This window comes from Pleurodeles waltl, chromosome 10, assembly GCF_031143425.1.
Source record: "Pleurodeles waltl isolate 20211129_DDA chromosome 10, aPleWal1.hap1.20221129, whole genome shotgun sequence".
Classification (NCBI taxonomy): domain Eukaryota; kingdom Metazoa; phylum Chordata; class Amphibia; order Caudata; family Salamandridae; genus Pleurodeles; species Pleurodeles waltl.
Genome location: NC_090449.1, coordinates 31,158,979 through 31,186,099, shown reverse-complemented (window position 1 = coordinate 31,186,099; position 27,121 = coordinate 31,158,979). Strand labels below are relative to the sequence as shown.

General features: G+C 43.8%; 2 protein-coding genes across 3 annotated transcripts in view; one reads left to right on the top strand and one right to left on the bottom strand.

Annotated features, from left to right (window-relative positions):
* The window catches only part of FTSJ1 (FtsJ RNA 2'-O-methyltransferase 1), a 29,397-nt gene extending 24,540 nt beyond the window's left edge, over positions 1-4,857 (bottom strand). Inside the window, exon 1 of one of the 2 annotated variants that reach the window (XM_069209538.1) lies at positions 4,600-4,857. The gene's annotated coding sequence lies outside the window, so the exon portion shown is untranslated. The remainder of the gene's footprint in view (positions 1-4,599) is intronic. The other variant, XM_069209537.1, reaches the window with a different exon arrangement.
* A 17-nt stretch (positions 4,858-4,874) lies between these two features.
* Positions 4,875-27,121, top strand: part of SYCE1 (synaptonemal complex central element protein 1) — a 439,580-nt gene continuing 417,333 nt past the window's right edge. Inside the window, exons 1-3 of the mRNA XM_069209539.1 lie at positions 4,875-5,014; positions 6,146-6,199; positions 10,440-10,499. Coding sequence (XP_069065640.1) covers positions 4,996-5,014; positions 6,146-6,199; positions 10,440-10,499 — 133 coding nt within the window. The 5' untranslated portion in view covers positions 4,875-4,995. The remainder of the gene's footprint in view (positions 5,015-6,145; positions 6,200-10,439; positions 10,500-27,121) is intronic.

Sequence of the window (27,121 nt, the reverse complement as noted above, 5' to 3'; positions counted from 1 at the left end):
CGGCTACCGTCTCAAATTCCTACAGTAGCAGTATTAGCGCTTGAATGGAGAGTTGGGGCTCTGTAAGGATTAGTAGGATATCGACTGTGAATGTGAAACTTTGAAGGTATCTCTACAGAAGGAGATACTGTGGATTTGGGGATTGTCCCTGATGCTCTGGAGAACGAGGTTTCAGTAAAAGATCAAACAGGAGGGAAGACAGAGGATAACTCTGGCGGGTGACCCGACAGATGTAGATGGGGAAGAATGCTGTGGAGTCGATGGGTGGCCATTGACCGTAAATTTTGCATGAGGTTTGCCATAGAGCATCATAATCCATTGTTTAGAGACCCATGAACAGCATACTCCAGTCCACCCTGTCGAAAGCTTTTTCAGCATCTAAAGACAGGAGGACTGCCGCTCTCCCCTTCCTCCTGGCCACGTGGATAAGGTGGAGGAAGAGTTTTGTTTTGTCACTAATGGAGTGGTCAACAATGAAAGACCCCTGATGAATATAGATCAAGTCAGGTAACAACGCCTCGAGAAGGTTAGCTAGAACCTTTGCAATAAGTTTTAGATCCACAGTCAGGAAGGAAATCAGGCAGTAGAAGAGACAAAGAGTGGGGTCTTTGCCCGGTTTGGTTCTGATGGCGATAGCTGGTTCTTTCATGCAGGAGGATGCTCCCCTGTTCACGATAAGGGAGTTGAAGAGAGGAGTGATGATTGGGTGAAGCTGAGGGGCAAAAAGACTGTAGAATAAGGGGGTGAAGCAGTCTGTTCCAGGGCTTTAGAGATCTTGAGTTAGCCAATTACTTTGAGAATTTCAGCCATGGCTATGGTACCGGTTAGTCCCACAGCTGCAGAGCCCTTATGAGGAGTGAACAAGTTCAAGAGCATCTCTCTACGAGTGGTGTCAGGCTGTTAGGCCAAGTATAGAGACTGGAAAAAGGACCAAAAGGCCTAATGCCTGCCCTCCGTTGTGGTGTGAGCACCCACCTTGATTTGCTAATGTGTCTGCAGGGCCTGCAGTTTGCGAGACAGCAAGGTACCCGGTTTATTACCCTCTTCCTGAAAGCATGCTCCCGTATGGGCCAGGATATAGTGAGCCATATCCAACTCTAGAGTACAAAGCAGGCCTCACACTTCTAGAACTTTGCGCCAAAGCTTGTTAGACAGGAAGTGTTTGTGCTGTTGCTTAATGTACAAAATATTTAAAGAGGCTTTCTGGTGAATGATATCACAATATGTCTCAAAACTCAAGCTGGCATCATAAAACAAAGGACAATCTTAAATGCCTATTTGTGATTATTAGAGATTGAGAACTACATAATAGAAAACATTTTTTGTAATGTCTCTGTACTGGATAACCACTTTAAACCAGACAGTAAACATTTTGGTGAACAGTCTGTACTGTATATGTTTTTGTTTTTCCATGTGTAGTTTAACAACACCATTTTTTGACTTTCAAGAGAAACACACTTTATATTGACACCTGTATTTCTACACCAGTTTTGTCAGCTGATATTCCTGTTGAGGACTTTTGGTGCGCCTGCTTCTTCACATACCAACTTCAGTAACCTGGTTATCCTTCCTTGGGCTCTTACTTGAAGGAGAATTTTCCCATCACCCTACAGGGGGGACAGACTAATTTGCAACTGCTGTTTCTTCTTATAAGCGGACTCTGTTACATTATCTGGGTGGTCCAAGAATTCAGAGGTCCAGTGTTTCCTCCATTCCTATACCATCTCCCCCACCTCCTCATTAGGATTCTGAAAACTCATTATGCCTCAAAATGCTTTGTATCTGAGATCAGCAGGAAGCATCATGATGATCTGCTCATACCACTGCTATTGATTACTGACACCATAAAAGCAATAGAGTCTAAAGTAGTACCTCTAGCCTGCTGCCAATTTCCAATATATTTACTGGTTGCTGCTATCTGCTGCACTAGAGTAAGCCCTACTCTACCAGATGGACCCACACACCAATATACTGTTGTTTGCAGTGGGATGTGCCACTATCATTCTTGTGTGGGTTCACAACCTATGTACACCATTGAGGCTTATAAGCTGGGTCTCCTGGGGAAGGACTGTGGATGGGTGGTCTCTTTACTGTTGCTTAACACTGTTTCTTTGGTTGCCCATTATAAATTACATAAAGCACTCACTGGTTAGTCCAGTCTTTCCCGGATTAGGTTTATATTGAGTCAGTCACTACACAGTATGTCATGGGTTGCTTAACAATGTGTTCAGGGGTTGAGCTTCTGCTGATGTTCATATATTTTATCAGTAGTGTACCCAAGGAATCCACATCAGAGCGTTTTTCTGCTGACGACACAGATCACTCCTGAAAGACCATAAATATACCCATGAGTGATTATGTTTAATCTCACTTACTCTGATGCATTCCTTGTTTATTCACAGCAAACTCAATGCAACATATTTAGAACATGGCCCCAAACCATATGGACTTCACCCATTACTTCCCTTGTTGACTAACTTATAAACACAAACTTTTTCAACTATGCACCCCGAAAGGTCGCCCAGGAACTGAATACAAATTAGAGCATTTAATTTTACACAATTTGATTAGGTGTATGAAGAAACTATGTAAAAGCTACAATACTCAGATGCCACTCTTTATGTCTTGTCTATTGTTGCCCTGCCAGTCCCATTTCTAGGTCTTGCTGTGTCTCGTGAGAGATATTTTTCTCTACAAGGGGCATGAAGCATATCCACCACTTAAAATGTGTTGGCTTCATTGTCACTCTTATTTGCTTCCTTGCAATTGGCAAGCGTGTACTGGCTTAACCTTCTTTTTTAATGTGGTGAATAACCCACGTGCTGATTGCTTCACCTTGACTAGCATCCTTCCACTGCTCACGCTGTGATTGAGGTACTATTTTTAGGTCGAGCATAGCAGCGTGCAAGCACTGCTTTACTGACATCATGACTCGTTCATTGGTCCCCCTTTCAAAAATTCTTTGTTATCATTGGTAAATGCTTTATGTTTATCCTTCCTTGGGGCGGTTTTGTTACTGCCTTGGACACCAACCCTGTTACATGGATAATTGCACGTTTGCCAATACATTTGGCTGCTACCAAACGTCTTTTTCCTTTTGTGTCTCTCCTTCGCTCTCACGTTCACGGCGGCCATGGCGCTTTGAATCGGCTTGCTGATGTCAACTGTTTTACTTTACATTTTCAATTTATGTGGCAAGAAAAGTCCAGTTAGGAATTTACAACACTAATAGCTCCAACTCGAGCAAACGCGGGATTCATTGCATTGCAAATATTTGTTGTTTTTTCTTATCATTGGGTTGATTCTTAACTCTGACCCCGTGTCCAAATTGCTTACTCCCTCCCACCTGCCACAGTTGTCTGTATTGCTCCTTCCATCCCACTCCCCTCCCTCCCGTTGTGAATGTTGCTTAGTCCCTCCCACCTCCACTTGTCCGTGTTGTTCCTCCCTCCACCCACCATAAGAAGCAAAAGAGACATGACACAGTCAGCCCTGGTTGCGTCATGTCCCTCCCTACCCTGACTTGTTGCCTGGTCCCTCCACCTTCTTTCTGTCCCTTTTGAACCTTTCATCTCACACTCTCTTGTTATCTGTGTTGCCACCCCTCAACCGCCCTATAGGGAAAAAAGGGCTATGACACGTAAGTGCTGGCCACGTCATATCGCTATTTCCCCCCTTAGCATTTAGCCATGCTGCTGTACAACAAGGCTAAAAGACACTGTCAAAGCCAATTGCTCTCACATTGGCGAGACAATTCTCGTTTCTAGAGTTTCTACTATCTGTCCTGCAGATGTCTGGGTGTGTGTGTGTGTGTATATATATATATATATATACATATATATATAGTTTTTTAAAGAGGAATGGCTAGAGGGTGAGTATTTTTCATATGCACCCACAGAAGATTAGTTAGCAGCTTTTACCAAAAAGCATGTAAATGACACTTACTCTGCATCAACGTTGCAGTTAATTTTAAACAATGTTACTACCACAACAATTAGAATCTTGACACCACAGTTAATTTTTTTCTAAGTCGGGTGATTCTATTCGTTACGTGACTCAGTGCCTCTGCAAAATTGTATCCTAGTTGTTGATAAAATGTCCCGGTTTCTTGGAATTTAAAAGTCAGGTCACAATAATCATACGAAATGTAGGAAGACGCACGAGAATAGTTCCTCCCCTCTGCTTGCAATATTATATTTCCTGAGGTGTACCAACATTCAGTGGCCTAAAAGTGGCTGGTTTGGTTCGTGTTTGCCAACTGCTAATAAGGCGACATCGCTACATGCTGGCCTTGTGATGACATAAAATCGGGACCGTTCCTGTGAATTTCAGGGATGTTATAATAAGTTTGCTAACCTGTCTAAAACAACCTCTTTTGAGGCACAAATGCTGCAACCGTGCGTATTCGGCAACAAAATATTAGAAGAACAAACATCATATTAGAAGTTGCATTTTAAGCCTAGTGTTCGTTTTGACTTTCGTAATAATTATTCTTGCTACACGCATGGGAAACACCACGTGCCCGGGTTATCGTTATTCGTTGTGCCCCATGTAAAACCTATCGCTGACAACCAATCAAACCACTAATGTTCAGGTTACCTGGCCTGGGATGATGCACCAATGGTGACCTGGACGGGCCCGAGCCTTTCTCAGAAACCGTAGAACGGCAACACTTCCGGGATACACGGACCGGCGGACATATTGGAACGGGATCTCTTCGAGGTCACGTCTCTCTTCGGGACGACGTTTGTCAGAAGAGAGGCACACCACGTATTTGCAAGCGTTTCGATTGGCGGCCATCTTAGGTTGGTGACTGCTCGTTTCAGGGAGGCGGACATCTTGGATCCTTTCTGGAATTCTCTAGGACCCGCGGGTAAGCCTTGACCCCGCCCCCCCAGTGCACACGCGCTGTTTTTGTGGCAAAAATTCGTTTGATAGCGTTGGTCTTCTCACGTATTGTATTTACTCTCTGGTAGAAGTCTGTTAAATAAGAGAATGGAAACTCACGTACTTGGTGAGTGGATAGCTCCGAATATTTTCTTTACGAAACGCCTCGGTTGGCTTTTGAAAGGCTGTGAGAGATATTGACGGTTTGATTTACTTTGTGCGCGCGCCAAAGCATTGCGCACGCGCACAGTACTCCCGTAGCCGGTGTTTTTCTTTTTCATTTATTTTTTTATTTTTGTTTCAAAAGGTTAGTACTATAGTGTCCCTGTGAATTAAAAATGACGCACTTTGCTTGTGTTAAATTAACAATGTTGAATAACAAACACAATAGAGTTTGACTTGTAGTTTGAGTCCCGAGAAAACGTTTTTTAGATACCTGCTGCAGCGTAAAAAAAAGGAAACTATTGCTATATACAAGGTACAATGAATTGAATATATGATGAATCATACTGATTTCGGAAAGTAGAAGAGTCTCTCGTGCAAGTGCTCCTTAGGCAAAACAGTACCATGCTTGCCAACATTTTTAAATTGGAAAAAAGGGAGACTTAGGAAATAAATAGGAGGATGTTAAGGTTCCCCCTTGACACACCTTGAAGCATAGGCGATTTTAGGTGGGTGACTACAATAAAGCAATTTTTGGCTTAACAAATCTGGACTTTGCCGGCTGAATTGGGCCTGATAATGTACGAACTACCTCTGTTGGCCAATAGCACGAGGTAACACTGTCTCTGTGTGGAGTCAAAACCCAATTTATATGTATTTTTAAGAATTGGTAACAATAGATATGAGCGACAAAATACTGTTCAAAGCAGACAAAAAATGATGGCAGCGCTATCGGTTATCTATTTAAAACACACTATCATTTTTAATTAAATAATTTTACATTTTGTGTGTGTGTGTATATATGTGTATAAATAGTGATGGCTCCATTCTTTATCTTAAATACAATGCAGATTGTGAATAATTTGTTGCCAAAAGTAGCTGAGCAGCGTACATTAGCAAGGTTGTGTACCACAAGTTTTCAAGCATTTTTATTTTAAATGATGTCGGAGCCATTAAAAACTGAGGTGTAACTATTTGGTATGCCTGTAACATTTTAGATTGTTTTATTATGTCCTACTTTTACTTTTTCGCTCAAAATAAAACGATTCATTCTAATCTCCTCCCCCTCTCTCTCCCAAAACTTATGTTTTTGCAGAGTCGGCTTTAGATGTGGAAAATCTTCTAAAGCTTGTGAAAAAGCTCCAGAAAGGTATGCTTTATGTAAATCATTTTTAGCTGATCAGTAGGGCTTATTCAAACTCGGAAGGGTCACATTTCAACTCTGTCACGTTGAATTTCTGTTCAGGGTGGCAATTATGCAAAGTCTTTAAATGGGAATTTTCATACATTAATGGGGCAGAAAATGTGCTAAACAGTGATTTTATTGTCCAAATAACTTTATTATCCCATATATCATGGTTCTAAGCCTAGACTTTCCTTTAATAAATCTCCTGCTTGGAATTGTAGTCGTTCATCAATTTGTCATCAGCAACAAGTCATGTAGTGTTCACATGGACCTCAAGTTCTGGCTGACCATTCAACTCAAAGATTGTTTGGCATCAGTTGACCTTGCCCACAGCTGGTATTCCTTGCTACTGGAAGCTGACTTCTTAACCACCTTGTAGGTTCTGGTCCCTTCTCTCCGCATGGACGCAATACTGTACTGCCACGTGTACCTGAGATTCATCTGACTCAGCAGCAGTCCTTATCAAAGGTCTTTAGAAGTGACAGGATCACAATGATCCTAAAGAAAAGTCCACTGGTGTCCAATGCCCACTCATAATTGCCACCTCTTTCCATTCCAGCAAGACATCACTTTTCTAATCCTGAATATTTTGGTTCTTATCATTGTTATCAAGCCTATTAGTACAGTTGGGAGAGAGAAATAAGCCAAGACCACAAGTACACCAGGTGAATTCATCCGTGCCAACATTATGTGATTTTTGAGATTTCAGAAATAATAGTTAGAATGGTAATAATAGTGTCACAGAAAATTTCTTCATCTGACCTTGGACATGGCAACTCCAAACAATAACATTTCTCACCCACAGCACTGTTCGTAATATATGCTGGAAACACCACGACTTGACAGCAATAAGGCAATTAGAGAATGGCTTTTTTTTTTACATGTTTTATAGACGCTCATATATTATATTTGTTTCCACAGAAAAAAAAACAACTAAAAACTAAGTTAAGTTTGTGGCTCAGATGCTTAAAACGTCTGAAACGTGCTAGTGAGCGCACTCAAAATACAACATAAATCACAGTTGTTTGCCATGCATAAAACACTTACTGGCCCATGGCACAGATACACAAAAAAAAGTGAACCGGAGAACAACACGGTGGACGACTGAGTTATATTGTGTTTTGAGTGTCCTCAAAAACATAACTGTCGAATTTCAGTGGTTTTACAAGTTTGAGCCACAAACATAACACTCCTTAACTGTCCGCCAGAGGCCATTTTAGGTGCTGGATTCGAACACCATTTTGTGGTTGACTCACGAGCTGTTTCTGAAACTCGAGTTTCAGGAAGTGGAAAAAACATCACATGAAAAGCCAAACTCTAAAATGAGTGTCTGGCTTTGCCCATAGATAGTTTGGCATGTGTTAATAGCCATAACTCGTGAATTTCAGTGGTTTCATGTGTTTGACTCCTAAGTCAGGTTTAGCAGAGTTTTTTCGTGTGAGAATATAAACATATATAGTCACCACTGTGTAATTACAGTTAGTGCCAGGTTTCTATAGGAAATTGACTCTTTTTTGTTTTACTTTGACACCGTTTGAAGAATCTTCAAAACTTTACAAAAAAAGGTTCATCCTCATCAGCTACTTCCTGTAAAGTTTTGGATTAATCAGTCAAGTGGGGGCAGAGTAAAGGGGTGCGTTCTAAATTTTTCCCATAGGAACTTTAGACACATCTATAGCCAAAATGGCCAATCAGAATAACACCATATTGGGCAGAAAGCTGGATTTTGGTCCAGAATGTGTGCTTTTTAGGTCTGGCGTTAACCAAGGCCTTTTCATTTTACTTAAATTATAAGTATAATTTACTTACTTGAATGTGATTTCAGCCAGTCTGTCGTTGTCATTCACATTTTGCTTCCTCCCACTGCAGTATACAGTATGGGCAATGGGTCAACCTACTTAAGCCACTGGTTAACTTCACTTTGAGTGACTGCATTTTGGTCTTGCATAATGAGCACATCCGCACACAACATAGTTACCTTAAGTGCCAGTATTTTTGTTTTTATTCTACTAATTTTGTATTGCCTTTGTGTTGCGATCGTGATGTAACAGCAGGATGCTGTCTAAAAGTTCTTCATGTGCTGAGCACATCCGCTTTATCAGTTGCTTTCTCCTTCAAATGCTGTTGTAAATTCCTTTTGAAGTGTCCTTTGTTTGTTACTACTGCTTTTTCACACCGTACCAGATTGCCTCTATTTGAAACTGTTCTGTATTAAATTATTCTCTGTACTCACTTTCACAAATGGTCTTTTATTAAATTTTGCCCCAAAATAAAATCAGACTTTATTGTGTTTAATTTGTAGGAGTTGAAACATTTTTTTCTTTCTTTTTCGCTGCTTTCTTTTTTCCTTCATTCCTTCCTGTCTTTCTCTTTTGCCTTCTTTCTTTACTTCCTTTTCTGCCGGCCTTCCTTCTTTCTTCTTTTTTCTTGCATTCCTTCTTTCCTCCCACCTTCCTTCTTGTTTCTTCTCTTTCATTTCTTCCTTCCCTTTCAGGCAAGAATGGCAGCCAGTGGCACAACAGTTGTACTTTTTAGGTCTGTGTTAGCTAATACCTTTTGATTTTACTACTTTTGCTCCTTCGTTCCTTGGTTCCTTCATGCCACTGTTCCTTCTTTCATTCATTCCTTTCTTCCTTCTTTTCTTCTTTATTTTTTCCCTTTTTTTCTCAAAGACAAGAGGCTTGCAGCCAATGGCATTACAATTAGCTTTTTTAGGTCTGTGTTAGCCAATACCTTTCAATTTAAAAATAAATAAATACATAAAAAAATATATGTGTGTGTATGACATAGTTATTTATGGGGGTTTTCAGCCACACTTCATCCATTTGTCTGTGTCTATGTCATTCATATTTTCCTTCCATCCACTCCAGAATTCATCAGAGGGCAAAGCATCAACCCATTTCAGCAAATGGCTAGTGTCACTTGAATTACAGTATGCTGCCCTTTCACAGGGGCAGCATGCGATAGCGCATCCACAATTATAGTAGTTCACTTGAGTGCCAGGAAGTACCGGTAATGTGTGCTTTTTGAAACCAAAAAAACATTTTGGCCTTAAGACAATGTTTATCTTTAGACTGATGAAGCCCAGCACCTTCCCGAACAATAAAGTTTAGCAAAAACCATAGCAAAACTGAACAAGAATTGCCAAAAGGATGGCGGCAAATGCCCGACCTGTGTAGATATCGAGTGATGTACTTTTGTGGTACTTCTTTGGCGTACCACAAGCTTAAAACGCAAGAGATGATGGGCTAACGCGGTACTCCCTCAGTACTAAAGCGGTACTGCAAGGTCAAAATGTGCAATCTGGTTAGCTAGCTGAAACATGAGTGGAAAGTTGTGGCTGACATTTTATGACTCTGGGACTCAGTCCCTGTATTGTAGAAAACAATTAAAAAGGAATAAGGGTACAGCGTGGGGGTACCCTGACTCCCCCGTCCTTGAGCAGGGGGGCCCAGAGGGACACCCCTTGCAGTCAAATTAAAGTGTTTATTTATTTATTTATTTTTGCGACGTCCTGCTACTACCATAAAGCACAGTGTGGCCCCTTATGTAATTTTACTGTGGAATTGTGGCACAACAGTGGGGAAAAAAAGACGGGCCTTTGGTTGCTGGAAGACTATGGGGGTTGGCCAGTACAAGATCTTGGATGCCTGTGTGGAGTTGAGCGTAGAAGTCTTTCTTCTAAAAAGGTGTTTCTTCCAGGTCTTTTTTAATTCCTTTAACAATGTACAAAGGACATTTGCTGTATTTTGGGGGTAATCTCGAATATATTTTATTGCCCATTGGTATTAACTCTGAGTATCTTCAAAAATATGTGTGTGTGTGTATATATATATATATATATATATATATATATATATATATATATATATATATATATATATATATAGAGAGAGAGAGAGAGGAAAAGTGGAGAGAGACTGTAAATTGAAAAAATCAAAAACAAATTATGACAGGTTGCAGTGTAAAAATGGGTACCTATTGTCGGAAAATGAAATAGTTAAATAAAATCACAAGAAAAGGTTTAGATGGACATCTGGGAAAACAGAAGATGTGACAAGTTATCAGGAGGAAAATGAATTGAGATGTCCATGATACAAAATAGAGGCGTGCTTAATGGTAGGTACATTAATTACAGTGACTCTCCATAAAAGACCCCTCTAAATGAGATTGTTATATTATATAATTCTCTTTTTTCCTGCAGCTGGAAATCTGGAGCCAAGAATAGAAGACCTTGTGGACAGGATTGATAAACTACAGAAAGGTCAATTTCGGGGAATGTAATGCTTACTTCTTAAGGCCCACAAGATAGAGAGAAATGAATATTGTTTTAATTATATTCTCCAGATGGTGGTGTAGTGCTATATAATACATAATATAGTGGATATTTACAGAAAATGTAGATTTTTGTTAGCGCAACACTTAGCACAACACCTTCTCTTGTTGCCATGAGGCCTATGTATATGTTATAGACTATACTAAATACTTTATTGTGGTCGTTTTATGTATCTTTGGGTTAATGAAACTGAGAAAAATTGTATGTTTCACGTTCTTCCATGAGTTCACGTACAGTAGGATAATTGGTGCATTCCTGCCTTGACTATCAGCTGCGCTACATGTTCAGATTACCAAAAAGTCTCTGCACAGATTATCTGTGACACACAACTCTGGGATATGGCTAATTATGAAGCTAAGATGACGGGACCACAAACATCAGTGGTTTAAAAATTGACAAGAGAATTAAGTTGAAATATCTATGTCTTGTGTGCAAGGTATTGATTGCCATGGACTTCTCCTGAGTGTTCAGAAATTGAACTCCTCACTACACATTTCCAATGTCAGGTAAGAGTTTCAGGCACATTTTTGTTATAGCTGTACTAGGCAAAACACAGCCGGATAGGAGGCCAGAGCTTCTCTTTCATGGCTTCTAAATTATGCACAGTCTCTCAGTACAGTCCCTCCCACCATAGGTATTGTTTGTTCAGAGCGGACCTTTTTTTATAATTTAACCCCGTGACAAATGTCACTCCAGCGCCTAGATACACCTTGCATATATAGATATAGTACTTACTCATTGTTTGTACCTGTACAAGATATAGTTTGATGAAACTCATTGCTTAATAGGGGCATATCCAACCACTGCCATATTTTCCTTCTGTGCGTGGGGCCCTGTAGTTATTACAAAAACTCAATCCTGGTTGAGCTTCAGCCTCTCTGACATATTTAGTTTTTAAGACCTTGAGCCCCACAACATGTCCGAGACTAGCCCCTCAGTGTCTGGCAAAGTAAAGGGACTTCGATCATTGTGTCATGGGCTCTACTGAAGAATGGGGACCGCACTGATCTCTAGGATATCACAAAATGGTTATGCTAACAGCTGAGAAATTGGCGCCTATCTCCTCCCATTCGGACAAACTCCTGCAAGATACCTCACCACCAAAGACACTGTCTGACCAATATGATGAATAACTCATGGGCATATAAGGTCACTCAAGTGTGAATGTCTGATTGGATCAGTTCAGAGAAGTTGCTAGATTCAAGAATTGATCTAGATGAACAGTGATACCTTTGCCCAATCCTTTCATTAAAAGGAACTTTATAGTTTATCTGGTTTTGGTGAGGACGTTCATATCCACCTGTAAAGAAATGTCTCCCTGTTGCAGTTACCCCCCCACTTTTTGCCTGATACTGATGCTGACTTGACTGAGAAGTGTGCAGGGACCCTGCTAACCAGGCCCCAGCACCAGTGTTCTTGCACCTAAAATGTACCATTGTCTCCACAATTGGCACACCCTGGCATCCAGGTAAGTCCCTTGTAACTGGTACCCCTGGTACCAAGGGCCCTGATGCCAGGGAAGGTCTCTAAGGGCTGCAGCATATCTTATGCCACCCTGGGGACCCCTCACTCAGCACAGACACACTGCTTGCCAGCTTGTGTGTGCTGATGAGAACAAAACGAGTAAGTCGACATGGCACTCCCCTCAGGGTGCCATGCCGACCTCACACTGCCTATGCAGTATAGATAAGTCACCCTTCTAGTAGGCCTTACAGCCCTAAGGCAGGGTGCACTATACCATAGGTGAGGGCACCAGTGCATGAGCACTATGCCCCTACAGTGTCTAAGCAAAACCTTAGACATTGTAAGTGCAGGGTAGCAATAAGAGTAAATGGTCTGGGAGTCTGTCAAAAACGAACTCCACAGCTCCATAATGGCTACACTGAATACTGGGAAGTTTAGTATCAAACTTCTCAGAATAATAAACCCACACTGATGCCAGTGTTGGATTTATTAAAAAAATGCACACAGAGAGCATCTTAGAGATGCCCCCTGTATTTTACCCAATTGTTCAGTGCAGGACTGACTGGTCTGTGCCAGCCTGCTGCTGAGAGACGAGTTTCTGACCTCATGCGGTGAGAGCCTTTGTGCCCTCTGAGGACAGAAACAAAGCCTGCTCTGGGTGGAGGTGCTTCACACCTCCCCCCTGCAGGAACTGTAACACCTAGCAGTGAGCTTCAAAGGCTCAAGCTTCGTGTTACAGTGCCCCAGGGCACTCCAGCTAGTGGAGATGCCCGCCCCCTGGACACAGCCCCCACTTTTGGCAGCAAGTCCAGGAGAGATAATGAGAAAAACAAGGAGGAGTCACTGGCCAGTCAGGACAGCCCCAAAGGTGTCCTGAGCTGAGGTGACTCTGACTTTTAGAAATCCTCCATCTTCTAGAAGGAGGATTCCCCCAATAGGGATAGGAATGTGACCCCCTCCCCTTGGGAGGAGGCACAAAGAGGGTGTACCCACCCTCAGGGCTAGTAGCCATTGGCTACTAACCCCCAGACCTAAACACGCCCTTAAATTTAGTATTTAAGGGCTTCCCTGAACCTAAGAATTTAGATTCCTGAAACTACAAGAAGAAGAGGACTGCTGAGCTGAAAAACCCCTGCAGAGGAAGAACAGAAGACACCAACTGCCTTGGCTCCAGACTTACCAGCCTGTCTCCTGCCTTCCAAAGAAACCTGCTCCAGCGACGCTTTCCAAGGGACCAGCGACCTCTGAATCCTCTGAGGACTGCCCTGCTTCAAGAAAGACAAGAAACTCCCGAGGACAGCGGCACTGCTCCAAAAGAACTGCAACTTTGTTACAAGGAGCAGATTTAAAGACCCCTGCAACTCCCCGCAAGAAGGGTGAGACTTGCAACACTGCACCCGGCGACCCCGACTCGACTGGTGGAGAACCAACACCTCAGGGAGGACCCTCCGGCGACTCCAAGACTGTGAGTAACCAAAGTTGTCCCCCCTGAGCCCCCACAGCGACGCCTGCAGAGGGAATCCCGTGGCTCCCCCTGACCGCGACTGCCTGAACTCCATTTCCCGACGGCTGGAAAAGACCCTGCACCCGCAGCCCCCAGCACCTAAAGAAACGGAACTCCTGTGCAGGAGTGACCCCCAGGAGGCCCTCTCCCTTACCCAGGTGGTGGCTACCCCGAGGAGCCCCTCCTTGCCTGCCTGCAACGCTGAAGAGATCCCTTGATCTCTCATAAGAAACCATTGAAAACCCGACGCGTGTGTGTTCCTCATTTATTGCCTGTGTGTATGTACAACAAATGCTTAACACTACTCCTTGGATAAGCCTACTGCTCGACCACACTACCACAAAATAGAGCATTAGTATTATCTCTTTTTGCCACTATCTTACCTCTAAGGGGAACCCTTGGACTCTGTGCATACTATTCCTTACTTTGAAATACTGCATACAGAGCCAACTTCCTACACCACCTCTGCTTTTCAAGCAGCGATCTCACCTAGGGTCTTCTCAGTGCTATGAACACACTGAACTCAGCCAGGATAAAGTTGATACATTTGACCCTGTGACATTGAAGGACTCGGTCTGATATTGGCACTTCATTTTCTTTGGGATTGAGGACTGGTGATTGGATAAAGGATACAAAAACAAAGAGGGAGAAGGAGGTTGTGGGGCTGGGTCTGTCCTCCTTATAGCTCATATAACATTACAACAGAGGCCCAGCTAAAATAACTATCCGAAGAGAGGTGAGCATAAGGTACAGAGCGGGAGCGTCGCTTTGAGGAAAGTGTGACTACAAGCACACACCCCTCTCAGAGGAGCTATGATATGAGAGTCCAGATACGACCGAATATCAATGACGTACACCATGAACAATAGGTATCATCTTATGACACCACATTAGTTAGGTGAATTGTACCATATCACTGAGTATGTATTATTTATGCTTTCATAAGAGGTAGTCCGACTAGGAGTGGCACCAGGGAGTCCACCTTGGTCCTGAAGAGGAACCTAGGGGTAAGGCTCCGAAACATGTAGACTAGGAAGTCCGGTACATTACATCCCCCACTTCTGCTGCCCTCGTTTTAATCATACCGCCTCCAAGAGATCTATTAAATAATTGAAATTAGTAGGAGACAGGTATTTTTAACTCACCCAAGACCCCACCACTCCTGTGATTCACATTGACGAGACTACATCAGTGATCCCACGTATCCTGTTGGTCGTAGTACGCCTGCTCCGTAGCGGAAAGGGAAGAAACCCAATGATGAAGCATGCCACCAAGGGGTAACCGTGGTGGGTTGAGGTTTTTTCTAACAGGAAAATCCTTTTTCCTATCCATCCTGTGGTAGTTCTTTTAGCAGGGGCCTCTGTTGTAATGTTAGATGGGATAAGGGAGACAGCGTTTACAATACCGCCTTTACAACCGGAGGCCTTTAGCACACAATTCCTTTACCATGCAATGCCTTTACCAAGCATGCCCTTACCACAAATATACCTTTATCACACGTTCCTTTACAACAAAAGTTAAGTATAAAGTAAGTGTGTGGGTTTAAAAATATAGATATATATAATTTCACTAAGGGTGTAGGGTGGTTAAGAGCATTGGGTTGTAAGGGAGTTTTTAGAGTTTAGGCGAGGTTAAGGGTATTGGGTGGTAAGGGTGTTTTTAGCATTTAGGGGTGGGCAAGTGTTAGAAACAGGGTTTTGGTTGCGGCAGCCCCCCACTTTTTGCCCTAGTTTTTTATGCAACTTTGAAGTGCACTGGGTGCCTCCTAACCAGGTCCCCAGTGCCAGTGTTCCTTTCCCAAAAACAAGGTACCTGGCCACTTGATCCCCAAGTGCCCAGGCCTTCAGCACCTCTGTAAGTCCCTAATAAGTGGTACCCCTGGTACGAGGGCATTGGTACCAAAGAGGGTCCCTAAGAGCTGCAGCAAAACTTGTGCCACTCTAAGGGACTCGGCACCAAACTCATACAGACTGCCACTGCAGTCTGTGTTACAAGGTGCCCTAAAAAAATGAGAACACAACATGGCACACAGCCTGTGTGCCATGTCCCCTAACTGCCTGAAATATCTGTAAGTCACCCCTACAGCAGGCCTTACACCTCTAAGGTAAGGTGCATTACATTACAGATGACGACCAGATATGACCCTGCTATGTCTTTGTCGATTCTTAGATATAGTAAGTGATCAGGGAAGCTGTTTACAGTACATATGCTGGACACTGGTCAGTATGAGTTCCCCAGCTACATGATGGCTTCACTAAAAACAGGGATGTTTGGTATCAAACATCTCGTATTAATAAACCCTCACTGATTCCAGTGATGGGTGTAGTTATATACAACAGGAACTCTGTTGACTGAGATCAAGACAACTTTATTGCAACAAACTCCTCCTTGCCATCTCCTAACTGGCTCCACTCAACATTCCAAGGTAAGCTCCCGGCCAGTCCATTCTCCTTAGGATTCTAAGGAGACTTTGGGAGTGTACCATTGGTGAAAATACTATATATACAATCAATCTGAGTGGAAACATATATATACAGTTAGCCTGAATAGTTATTTCAAAACTACGCTTAAACAATGATAACAAATGTAAACAATTGGTTACTTATATACAAAATTGGTTCTTAAAGTTGTGATCAGGTTCACATCACTTCACAGGTAGTGTGCTTATAACATATCTCCCCTCCTTAATGTGGGAAAACAAAATCTTTGTGTCATACTGGACTTATTGTGTTCTGGGTGTTGCTGCTCCTATGTTGCATGTCCCCTGGATTGGAGTCATTACTTCCTCCTGCCAAACTTCTTTCCAACCTGTCCTTCATTTCCGAGTGACTTACAATACGGTCCATACTCCAGATTCTACCATCCTCTAATTTGACGACATTCTTGTAAAATTCTCTAATCCTAAATGGATTGGAAAATTTGCTGCAGTCATTTTGTGTGCGTACTGGTAGTTTAACCCTGACCCACTGCCCAACATGCAATCGTCTGTCTTTGGTGCCATTTTTTATGTTGTACCATCTCCTGTATTTTTCTTGTTTTAGTCGAATACACTCAGCAAATGCCTCCCTTTGCCCACATACTTGCTCCCCTCCTTTGAACCAATTGGGGTTGAGCTTGGTTCCCGGTAGCCTTCCCTTTAAGGACTGAAATGGTGATAGCCCTGTACCTGCAATAGGAGTGGTGTGGTGTGACCATAACATTTGGTTAAGTGCTGCTTCCCCTGACATGCCAGAAACTCTTGCCCTTTGGATGCATTCCTTGAACATCCTATTCATTCTCTCGACTAATCCATTGGCCCGAGGGTTATACAATGCAGTTCTAAAATGTTGAACACCCCAATTATTAAGAAATTCCTTCATAACCTCTGAAGTGAATTGCACCCCGTTGTCCGTAACCAGAATACTGGGAACCCCTTCTTTCATGAATGCTTCTGATAAAAAGTTAACAGCATCCACTGTTGTTATTTGGTTCACAATCTTAAACATTGTCCAATGCGAATGATAATCCACAAGTACAAAAATGTAACGTCCCCGGCTTCCCAAATGGTTTATAGGTCCTAATATGTCTAGTCCTAATTTATCCCAGGGCTTTGCAGGGACACACATAGGTGACAATGGGTTTTTCACAATACTTTGGTTTTGTCACTCATGGCACACGCAATACAATCTTTAACTACACCTTCTACATACCATTCCATCTTTGGGAACCAATATGTGGCTCGCAGTTTGTTCTTCGTAAAGGCTTCGTCCCAAATGTCCCCCATGTGCTAGCTTCACTAATTTGTCCCATAATTTACTAGGAGGTACAACTCTCTCACCTCAATTCATCAGAAATGTGTAATTCTGACCTGATGTCCCAGTAGCCTTTTAAATCCTCTTCTACGTCCTTTATCTTACTAGGCCAAACCCTGACTATTTTTTTCCCGTAGCATTTGTAATATCCGGTCATTCCTAGTCTCTTTTATCCATTCTTCCTTGGTAAGACTTGCGAGTTCCACTTATAGCACAGGTTCAGATGTCTGCAATTCCAACATTCCATCCCGCATTTCTTGTTCTGTGGGGCCACTTTTAGTCGACCTGGACAAATAACTGGCTATGGTATTCTTGCTACCTGGGACATATATCACGTCAAAATTGTAACCCTCAAGGCCCATCATCCACCTGGCTATGCGGGGTGTGGCGCGTTCCCTACCTTGGGTAGTGAATATGTTAATTAAAGGTTTATGATCAGTTCTAACAGTGAAAGGTAAACCCCACAAAAATAATTTAAAATGCGTTATGGCCCAAAAACATGCCAGGGTTTCCTTCAGCTTAATTTAATGATCTTGATGCAAAGGCCACGATTCTTTCTTGTCCATTGCTACCTTGAGATAATGTTGCTCCCAACCGTTGGCCACTAGCATCTGTGGTCACCCACGTCTTAAGTTTTGGATCAAAATTCCCTAATTGTGGGGATTGGATAATTGCTTCCTTTACTCTTTCGAAAGCTGATTGGCACTCGGTATTCTATACAAACGGAACATCCTTTTTTAACAATACCCTCATGGGAACTGTGACAATGGCAACATTTTGTACAAATTTCGCCATGTATTCAGCCAAACCCCAAAATGATTTTAGTTCTTGTTTACTAGTGCGTGCACAAGCTTCCCTCACAGCTTTTACAAGATCATGTTTTGGCTGGACACCCTCACTTGTGATTTTCTGTCCTAGGTATTCTACTGATTCTACACCTATCTGACACTTTTCTCTCCTCTTTTAATCGTCATGCCAGACTGACTCAAAGCCTTGAATACTTCTTTTAAAGTATCACCGTGTTCATCTTTGTTCGCACCGTAAATCAGCATCCTGAAAACACAGCACATGATTAATGCCCTGCAGGATGTTTTGCATGATGCGTTGAAAAACAGCTGCCGCAGATGCCAGACCAATCTGTATTCTGCAGTACCTGAAAGCTCCAAACGGCGTGATAAAATAAGTGAGAGATCGTGAGGAAGGGTGTAGCTCGACTTGGTGGGAGGCCGAGGATAGGTCTATTACGCAAAAAAATCTGGCTGGGCCCTTAGTACTTAGCATCTCATTAATCCTGGGCAAGGGAAACCTCTCTACCCAAATATTTGCGTTTAAATCTCTTAAATAAACACATACACGTATGACCTTACCCCCAGGTGTCCTGGCTATAACAATGGGTGCCAACCATAAGGAGCTCTCAATGGGCTCTATAAACCCCATCCGTTCCAAATTGTTTAACTCCTGCCTCAAAGGTGCCTGCATAAGGAATGGAACGGGTCTTACTTTGTGGGCAACGGGAATTTCTCCTTCCATTAGGACAATTTTATGTTGGTAGTTGTTTAGTAGACCTAATTTATTTTCAAAAACGTAGTGAAACTCTTTACATATTGTATTTTCACTACTTGACGCTTCCACTAGTAGTACTGGTTCTTCCATGTTAGGGTCAAGACGAATGCCCAGTTGTCTCTGATGTTCCCAGCCTAAAAGATTTGATCCCTTCCTAGTGAAATACACTTTGCCAATGGTTTGTCTGTCCTTAAATGTGATGTGCATGCTTAACATCCCTATCAACGGTATGGGATCATTATTATACCCCCCGGGGGAAATGTCCACAGGTTGTAGTACATATCATTTCCTTTTAAGTTTGTTCTCATAAATGCCCATATTTATAAAAGTGAAAGGGGAACAAGAGTCTGCAAATACCCTTACACATTCACCATCCAGACTGATGTCACATGAAGGATATGTCTAATTGTTTCTCTGAGCTTCATTGCTCCCATTCACTTGTAGTACAATTTTGCCTTGAGGATCATGGGAATCCTCGATTCTGTGTACTGTTCTTTTTTCACTGTACCCTGTTTTGTCGCTATTACATACTCTTGCATAATGTCCCCTGGCACCACAATTCCTGCATGTACAACTTCGAGCAGGGCATGCTGGGTTGTTGGCTAGATGTCTACTATTTCCACATCTATAGCACTTGCCTTTCATAACATTAAAAGGATATTTTTTCTTTTGCAAGACTTCATGGACCTTAGCTACTTCATCAACCATTGGTTCCATACACTCTTGTCTTGAACTAATTTTAACTTCCTTTACTTCCTCTTCAATGGAAACATTTTTTATCAATTTTGTGCACTCTGTGGTATGCCCAACACTCTTGGCAATTTCAATAGCTTCTTTTAAGGTGGGGTTTAAAACTAATAATTTTTCCTGTATTTTAATATTGTTAGTGCATCTTACCAATTGGTCCCTAATTAAGGAATCCTCAAGATTTCCAAAATCACAGGTTGTGGCTAAACCTGTTAAACTAGCAATGTAGCTAGCCACTTTTTCATCCTTACCTTGTGTTCTGTTAAAAAAGTTATGTCTTTCCAGTACAATGTTAACTCTTAGTCCAAAATGACCTTCCAGTTTCTTGATGGCTAACTCATATTCATCTAGCTCATCTTCCTCGTGTAATGTTAAGTTATCATAAACCTTCCTTCCTTGTATGCCCAAATTATGAAGGAGGATGTGTCGTTTTCTAAAGGGTGAACATTTTTCCCTCCCCCATAGCTATCAGATAACTGCCCCACCCCCTCCCGGGGCCCATTTGGCCCCTGGACAGGCTGGAAAGTTAGGTATGCAGGAGGGGTATTGCACTTGCAGGCTGGACACACCCTTGTGGTGACCGGACTGCTATGAACACAACTTAGGAATTCCACCACACACAAAAAGAGTGGGTGAAGAAGACTGACCCGAGAGTTGAGGAGCACGACTTACTGGGCGCCAACCTTGCCGGCTGCACCTGACCCTTTTGTAGCAACTGACCTGTCCTGCCGCTGTGCAGACTCCTAGAAATTGGGAGAGCTGCCAGTGCTTCTCCAGTCACCAGAAGAAACTCCCTTGGCGCAGAGGAGCTGCTTCCCTGATTCTGCAGGCAACCAAAGAAGAACTGAAGACTGCCAAAACATGACTCCAGACAGCTCCACTGCATCCTTAACTCCTAGCCTGAGCTGAAATGGGCCAACAGTGTAGTTTCCAGGCCCTCCAGAGACAAAGGCCACCTTGTGTTTCTCCACTGTGGACTTCCCAACAGCTTCTGCAGCCTCTTTCTGCAGAGCCCCTTTACCGCAATTGACTTCTTTGGCGGAGACCGGATTCCCCAGACTGAGGAGAAGAGGACTACAGGTGTCCCTACGTCCCTGAGCCTTGTGCAACCTGAGCCCATTTGTTGGTTCAATTGGACTGGAGCCCAGACTACACCTCAGGCCCCCTCTTCCTCGACCACCACCAGTGATGGAAACCCGACGGTCTAAACCACCTTTGCACCCGGCCGCCCCTGAGCAAAGAGAACAGGACCACTAGTGTCCTACGTCCCTGAGAATCGCAAGAACTGAACCACCTTGCTGGTTCACACGGACTTGTCCCCCAGTCCAAACCTGCAGCATCTTTCCGGCCGGACAAATTTCCATTGATTTTCGCGGGGCACCCGACCGCCCCCATGCCACCCAAGGTGCCCTGTTGGTGTGGCCTAGTAGAAGATTGGTCCTGTACTTTGCTGTGAAGTACCTGTTTGCCGTGTATGTTTTCTATGCCATAGAGTAACATTGCAGCTTCAGAAAAACAGTCAACTCTTTATTATTATTATTATTATTATTTTTTTTAACTCTAAAAATTCATAATTGCAAAAGTACTCACCTGAATTTGGTGATCTTGGTATCCAAATTTATATAAAAGTACATGTTGTTTTTATATATTGGTGTTTGATTTCTTTATTGAGTATGAGGCTTGCTTTCTGCCTATGTGTATGCTTTTCATGGTTAGCACTACCCTCTGATATGCCTAACCACTCGCCCACACTACCACAAAAAAAACATTTGGGATGTCATTTGTGCCTCTGGAGTCTTTGCACAGTACAGTATACCTCTTTTTGGTCCACTATCTAAAGAGCTAGCTTCCTACATTAAGGGTTTAGGTTGGTAATGCTGTTTTTAGTGTTATGGGGTGGATTCGGGCATAGGGTGGTAAGGGTGTTTTTTAGGGTTTGGAGTAGGTAAGGATATTGAAAAGTAAGGGTGCCCTCTCTCAGGGGATCTCCATTGATAGTCATAAACACTGAATAGTTCCGCACAGGTGAGTTGGACCCTCTTTATGTCTGCATCATCTCCCTTTCTGAACATCACATTCCTGACCAATGTTCACACTACAAGAAGTTTTTCTGGTGCACTCTGAGGGAAGGGAGAAGATTTGCCTCCACGGAACAGGTGATCAACGCAGGCAGCAACAGGCCCAATCTGAAGTTGGGACATCAAGGGTGCAGGGAGAGAGTCCGTCCTCTTCCGGGGATTTTCCACCTTCCTCAGAGGACTCCAGACGTGGGAGATCCAAAAAGAGAGGCCCTCATAAAAAAACAAAATTGTTCCAGGTGGACGTCAAGGGCCTCAATGTCGAGACAAGGTACAGTCCCTACATGTTTGCCGTTGAGAGCAGTAAAATTTGAAGAGGGGGTGACATTTAACGTCAAGACATAAGAGGTCAATGTCGAAGGATACTATAACGTTGAGTTGTAAGAGAAGTTCGACGTTGAAGTTTTTTGACGTCCAGGCATAGGAAAAAATCAACGTTGTGAAGTCTGTCGACGTCGAGGCACTTCAGGCCTACAGAAAGAATCAGAAAATCAAGACCAGCACATCTACAATCCACTTCTGACTCTGAATACTCCAAGATCTATTTCTCTCGTAGGGGATTTCCATGTATAGTCATAAGCACTGAATAGTTCCGCGCGCCTGCGGGGACCCCGGAGCACTGATGTGAAGTATATTCTTAAGTGCAAATATCAACCCTTTGAAAAAAGGTTTGTCAAAAAACACTTAAGAATAACACTGTGCAGCCTATGTGAACAGCTACACAGGCCAAATTGTTTAAAAGAAAAAAATCAATATTAGTGTAAATTCAAGTTCAAACACCTATTTATTTTAGAAATGTAATAACAAGTACATTCTCATACTTTATTTACACCTCTGATGAGAATAAAAACAATGCAGGGCAGTGTAGCCCATAGGCTGCCATTATACAGAATGTAAATAGAGCTGTGCCTTTAAGAAAGTAAAGTCTTCCTGTATCCCATCATGCACAGCAAAAGGCAGTTGCCTCAGTTCTTTTTTCCGGCTCCTTCTGACAGGACCCTGAAGCATTGAGCTCTACCTCACAAAGTTTTTTGTGACAGAAATTCATTTAAAATCTTTTGAATTTCAATTTTCACTCAACGTTTTTAACATTGAGTGATCATTTTACTACTATTTTCTGTTAAATTCTGACAGAATTTTGAGGTTTTTCTAGTTTAGAAATGCCTTCACTTCTTGACAAATGTCCTTCTTGTGGCAGAAAAAAGGCTAAAACAGATCCACATAGGGTCTGCATAATTTGCCTTCCATCCAGCCACAAACCCGAGTCGTGTGACATCTGTAAAACCTTCTCCAGAAGAACTCTTCGTAATAGGGAGAAGATCCGACTTCAGGCGAGAGAGGACAGGAGAAAAAGTGGCCATTCCACCACAGAGCGAGGAGAAGGTCAGTCTTCTACCAGGGCTCAACCTGTTTCCTCTATAACTCCTACCAGACCTGCTCAAAAACGGCACTGGTCTCCGATGACGTCGAGGGCGTCGACGTCGAGACAGGGAACGGCGCCAACATGTTCGCTGTCGAGGAGTGGTTCGCTGGCGAGGAAAAGACATCGTTCGCCATCGACAACCATTTCGCCGGCGACACGGCGTGGACACCCGACGTCGAAAGGATCTGGGTCGCCGTCGACACGGCGAGGACGTTCCACGTCGAGGAGATCCGAGTCAGGCTCGCCGTCGACACGGCGAGGGCGATCGACGTCAAGAGAGAGTACTCGCCGTCGGAGACGTTCGCCGTCACCACAACGACGTCGAGGGTCGTCGTCGAGAGGTTCTCCACGGCGAGAGGAATCGATGTCCAGAGGCACTCGCCGTCACCGCGCTTCGACGTCGAGGAGTGTGTCGACGTCGAGATGACAATCAAAGAGGCCTAGAAGGGTTTATACAACGTCGGAATCCTCGGCCTCACTTATCCTGCTTCCAGCGTCTCCACAGCTCTCGCCTCGGCAGTCGCCGTTGCCGCAGACACCGGTAACACCTACGGCTCCTCTTCCGGCTTCTCCTTCAGAGTCTGTTCCGAGGACTCCAACGCGATCTGTAAGGCGTTCTGGACATTCTTCTAGACATTCATCTTCCTCTCGGCACCATCGTCATGAATCACGACAGAGATCTCAGCATTCACATCACAGACATTCTTCTTCGTCTACACGGGACTACTCTCCAACCCTATCGGACTCACCGTCCCCGAGAGTGTCCCCCATAGATGATGTGAATACATTCCAGGAGGTCTTAGTGCGAGGGGCAACCAAACTGAATATCCCGCTGGTGGTGCCGGCTCCATCGACGTCAGTAATCTTTGAGACCTTGCATCACAGGACATCTTCAAGACCTTTGCTTCCACTGGTTCCGGGTCTTATTGAGCCGGCAATGGACATTTTTCTTACACCGGTTGCAACAAAGTCTGCTCCTTCCAGACTTATTAAAAAATACCGTCCACCAGAGCAAGATCCTCTATTCTTGAGGTCGGACCCAGTACCGGACTCTGTGGTTATAGTGGAAGCAAAGAAATTGCATTCTACGTCACCGTCTTCCTCTTCACCTCCAGATAAAGAGAGCAGAAAGATCGATGTTGCAGGAAGAAAAGTGTGCTCTACTGCATCCATCACCATGAAAGCAGCCAGTGCCACTGCTTTATTAGGGAGATATGATCGAGCCCTCTGGGACTCTGTACTGCAGTTTGCGGAGCATCTTCCTAAAGACAAAAGGGAAGATTTCCTGGAGGTCGTGGGCGAGGGGGCTATGGTTTCTAACCAAGTTATAAGTGCTGCGGCGGATTCTTCGATTCTATCCGCACATAACTGTGCTCACGGAAAAGCGCTCAGGAGACATGCATGGCTGCGGCTTACATCGCTTAAACCTGAAGCACAGCAGAGAATACAAAATTTACCTTTCTCAGGCTCCACTTTGTTCGGCTCTCATGCCGATGACGAGATGGCAAGAATGAAGTCTGAGCTAGATACCCTGAAAGCAGTAGGCATGGAACAACCGAAAGAACAGCGAAAGGTATTCTGCCCATATCAACGGAGACTGTTCACCCACAGGTATCAGACTCCACATTGGATGTCTTCACGCCCTCAGCAACAGCAACAGCAGCAGCATCATAGGGGCTTCTCCACACAACGAAGGTCGACAAGGGGTCGTTCAACACCTCAAACTCAGACAACTCGACAGGCTCCCGCGTCTAAGCCCTGAATCTTCGCTTCCCCCTCCTCCGTTATCCACTCCGGTAGGGGGAAGTATCTCAAATCATCTGGACGAGTGGCTACGCATCACAACAGACGCCTGGGTACTGAATATTGTGAGACATGGTTACGTTCTCAGATTCACCAGTCCTCCACCATCTGTTCCACCCAAAACAACCAGCCGACACCTCGAAGCTCTTCAGTTAGAAGTCACTATTCTATTACAAAAAAGAGCCATAGAACCCGTCCCGATCAGCCAGCAAGGGAAGGGGATTTATTCGAGGTATTTCCTTGTGCCCAAAAAAGACAAGCAAGAGTTTTGTCCCATTTTAGATCTAAGGACAGCAAACAAGTGGATTCGCAAAGAGAAATTCAGGATGCTATCCTTGCACCAAATTTACCCACATAGGGCGACTGGCTCTGTGCAATAGACCTTTGCGACGCTTACTTTCATATTCAGGTGACCAAGAAACATCGAAAATTCCTAAGGTTCACCGTCGGAAAACGTCATTACCAATTTACGGTTCTGCCCTTCGGCCTCAAATCAGCGCCGAGAACTTTTTCCAAATTCATGGCTGTGGTAGCCGCCCACTTGAGGAAACATCGCATATTTGTCTACCCCTATCTAGACGATTGGCTCATAAAGGCCTCCAGTTATCTAGAGGCACAACAACATTTCAAATGGGCTCTACAGCTGTTACAGAAGCTCGGTCATCAAGTAAATCTCCTGAAATCCACAGCAACACCTGTTCAGAGGTTGCATTACTTAGGGGCCATTATAGATACCAATCTAGGAAAGGTGTTTCCTTCGGAGGAACGACGATTATTGATTCTCCAAAAGTGCAAACAACTGCAAGAGACTCCACAGACCACTGCAAGAGTAATAGCTCCTCTACTGGGCTCGATGGCGTCTTGTATCCATCTCGTTCCCAATGCTTGCCTCCATATGAGACCATTGCAAGAAAACCTGGAGGATCAATGGAGTCAACTAATGAACGAATGGGAGAGCAAAGTCCTCCTTTCTCCCCACGCCCTACGGTCCCTCAAGTGGTGGTGTCTACCCGACAATCTCTTGGTGGGGATTCCGTTTCAACATCAGCCTCCAGCTCAAACCATCGTAACAGATGCGTCACTGCTCGGATGGGGAGCGCACATGGGACATCTTCGAGTCCAAGGCAAGTGGTCACAGAAAGAGAGTCTTTATCATATCAACCTGCTGGAGCTTCGCGCAGTCCACCTTGCGCTCAAAGCTTTCCTTCCCTCTCTGAGAGCGGAAACTCTCCTTCTCCAGACGGACAACATGGCCACTATGTACTACGTAAACAAACAAGGAGGCACCAGGTCCAGGATTTTATCCAGAGAGGCTCAGACAATCTGCCATTGGCTTCTAGCCAGGAACATGTTGATAGTAGCAACACACCTGCCTGGCATCCAGAATGTTCAAGCGGATGCTCTCAGCCCGTAATGGACGAGAACCACGAGTGGGTTCTACACGACGACGTCGTTCATTCCATTTTCAAACTATGGGGTACCCCCTCTATAGACCTATTCGCAACCCCAGAAAACAGAAAATGCCAAAACTTCGCCTCCAGATATTACCATCCAGGGACACTGGGGAATGCCCTGTGGATAAGCTGGTCAGGAGCATTTCTTTACACCTTTCCACCGCTTCCCCTGACTCCGGCGGTCCTCCAGAAGTTATCCAATTGGCGGACCAAAATGATCCTGATTGCTCCGGAATGGCCACGCCAATGGTGGTTCCCAGACCTCCTTCACCGGTCGCTCAAACCACACATCAGGCTCCCTTATCGTCCGGACCTGCTCACGAAGTTCAGAGGGCAGATATCCCATCCCAACCTCTCATCATTGAGTTTGGCAGCATGGCTCCTGAGCTAGTGCAATATGGACACTTGAACTTACCTCAGGATTGTATGGAAATCCTAAAACAAGCAAAGCGCCCTTCCACACGATCCACTTATGCAAGCAAGTGGAAGAGATTCTGCTTGTGGTGTTTAGACAACAACATCGACCCGATATCCTGCGGAGAGGAGTCTATTCTGCCATACTTGCTAAATTTGGCAAAATCAGGCTTACAATTGTCATCAATAAAGGTACATTTGGCGGCTCTAACAGCATACAGAAAGAGCCCCTCACAAACTTCATTTTTTCGAATCCCAGTTATTAAGGACTTCCTGGAGGGTTTAAAAAAGGTTTTTCCTCCCATTAGA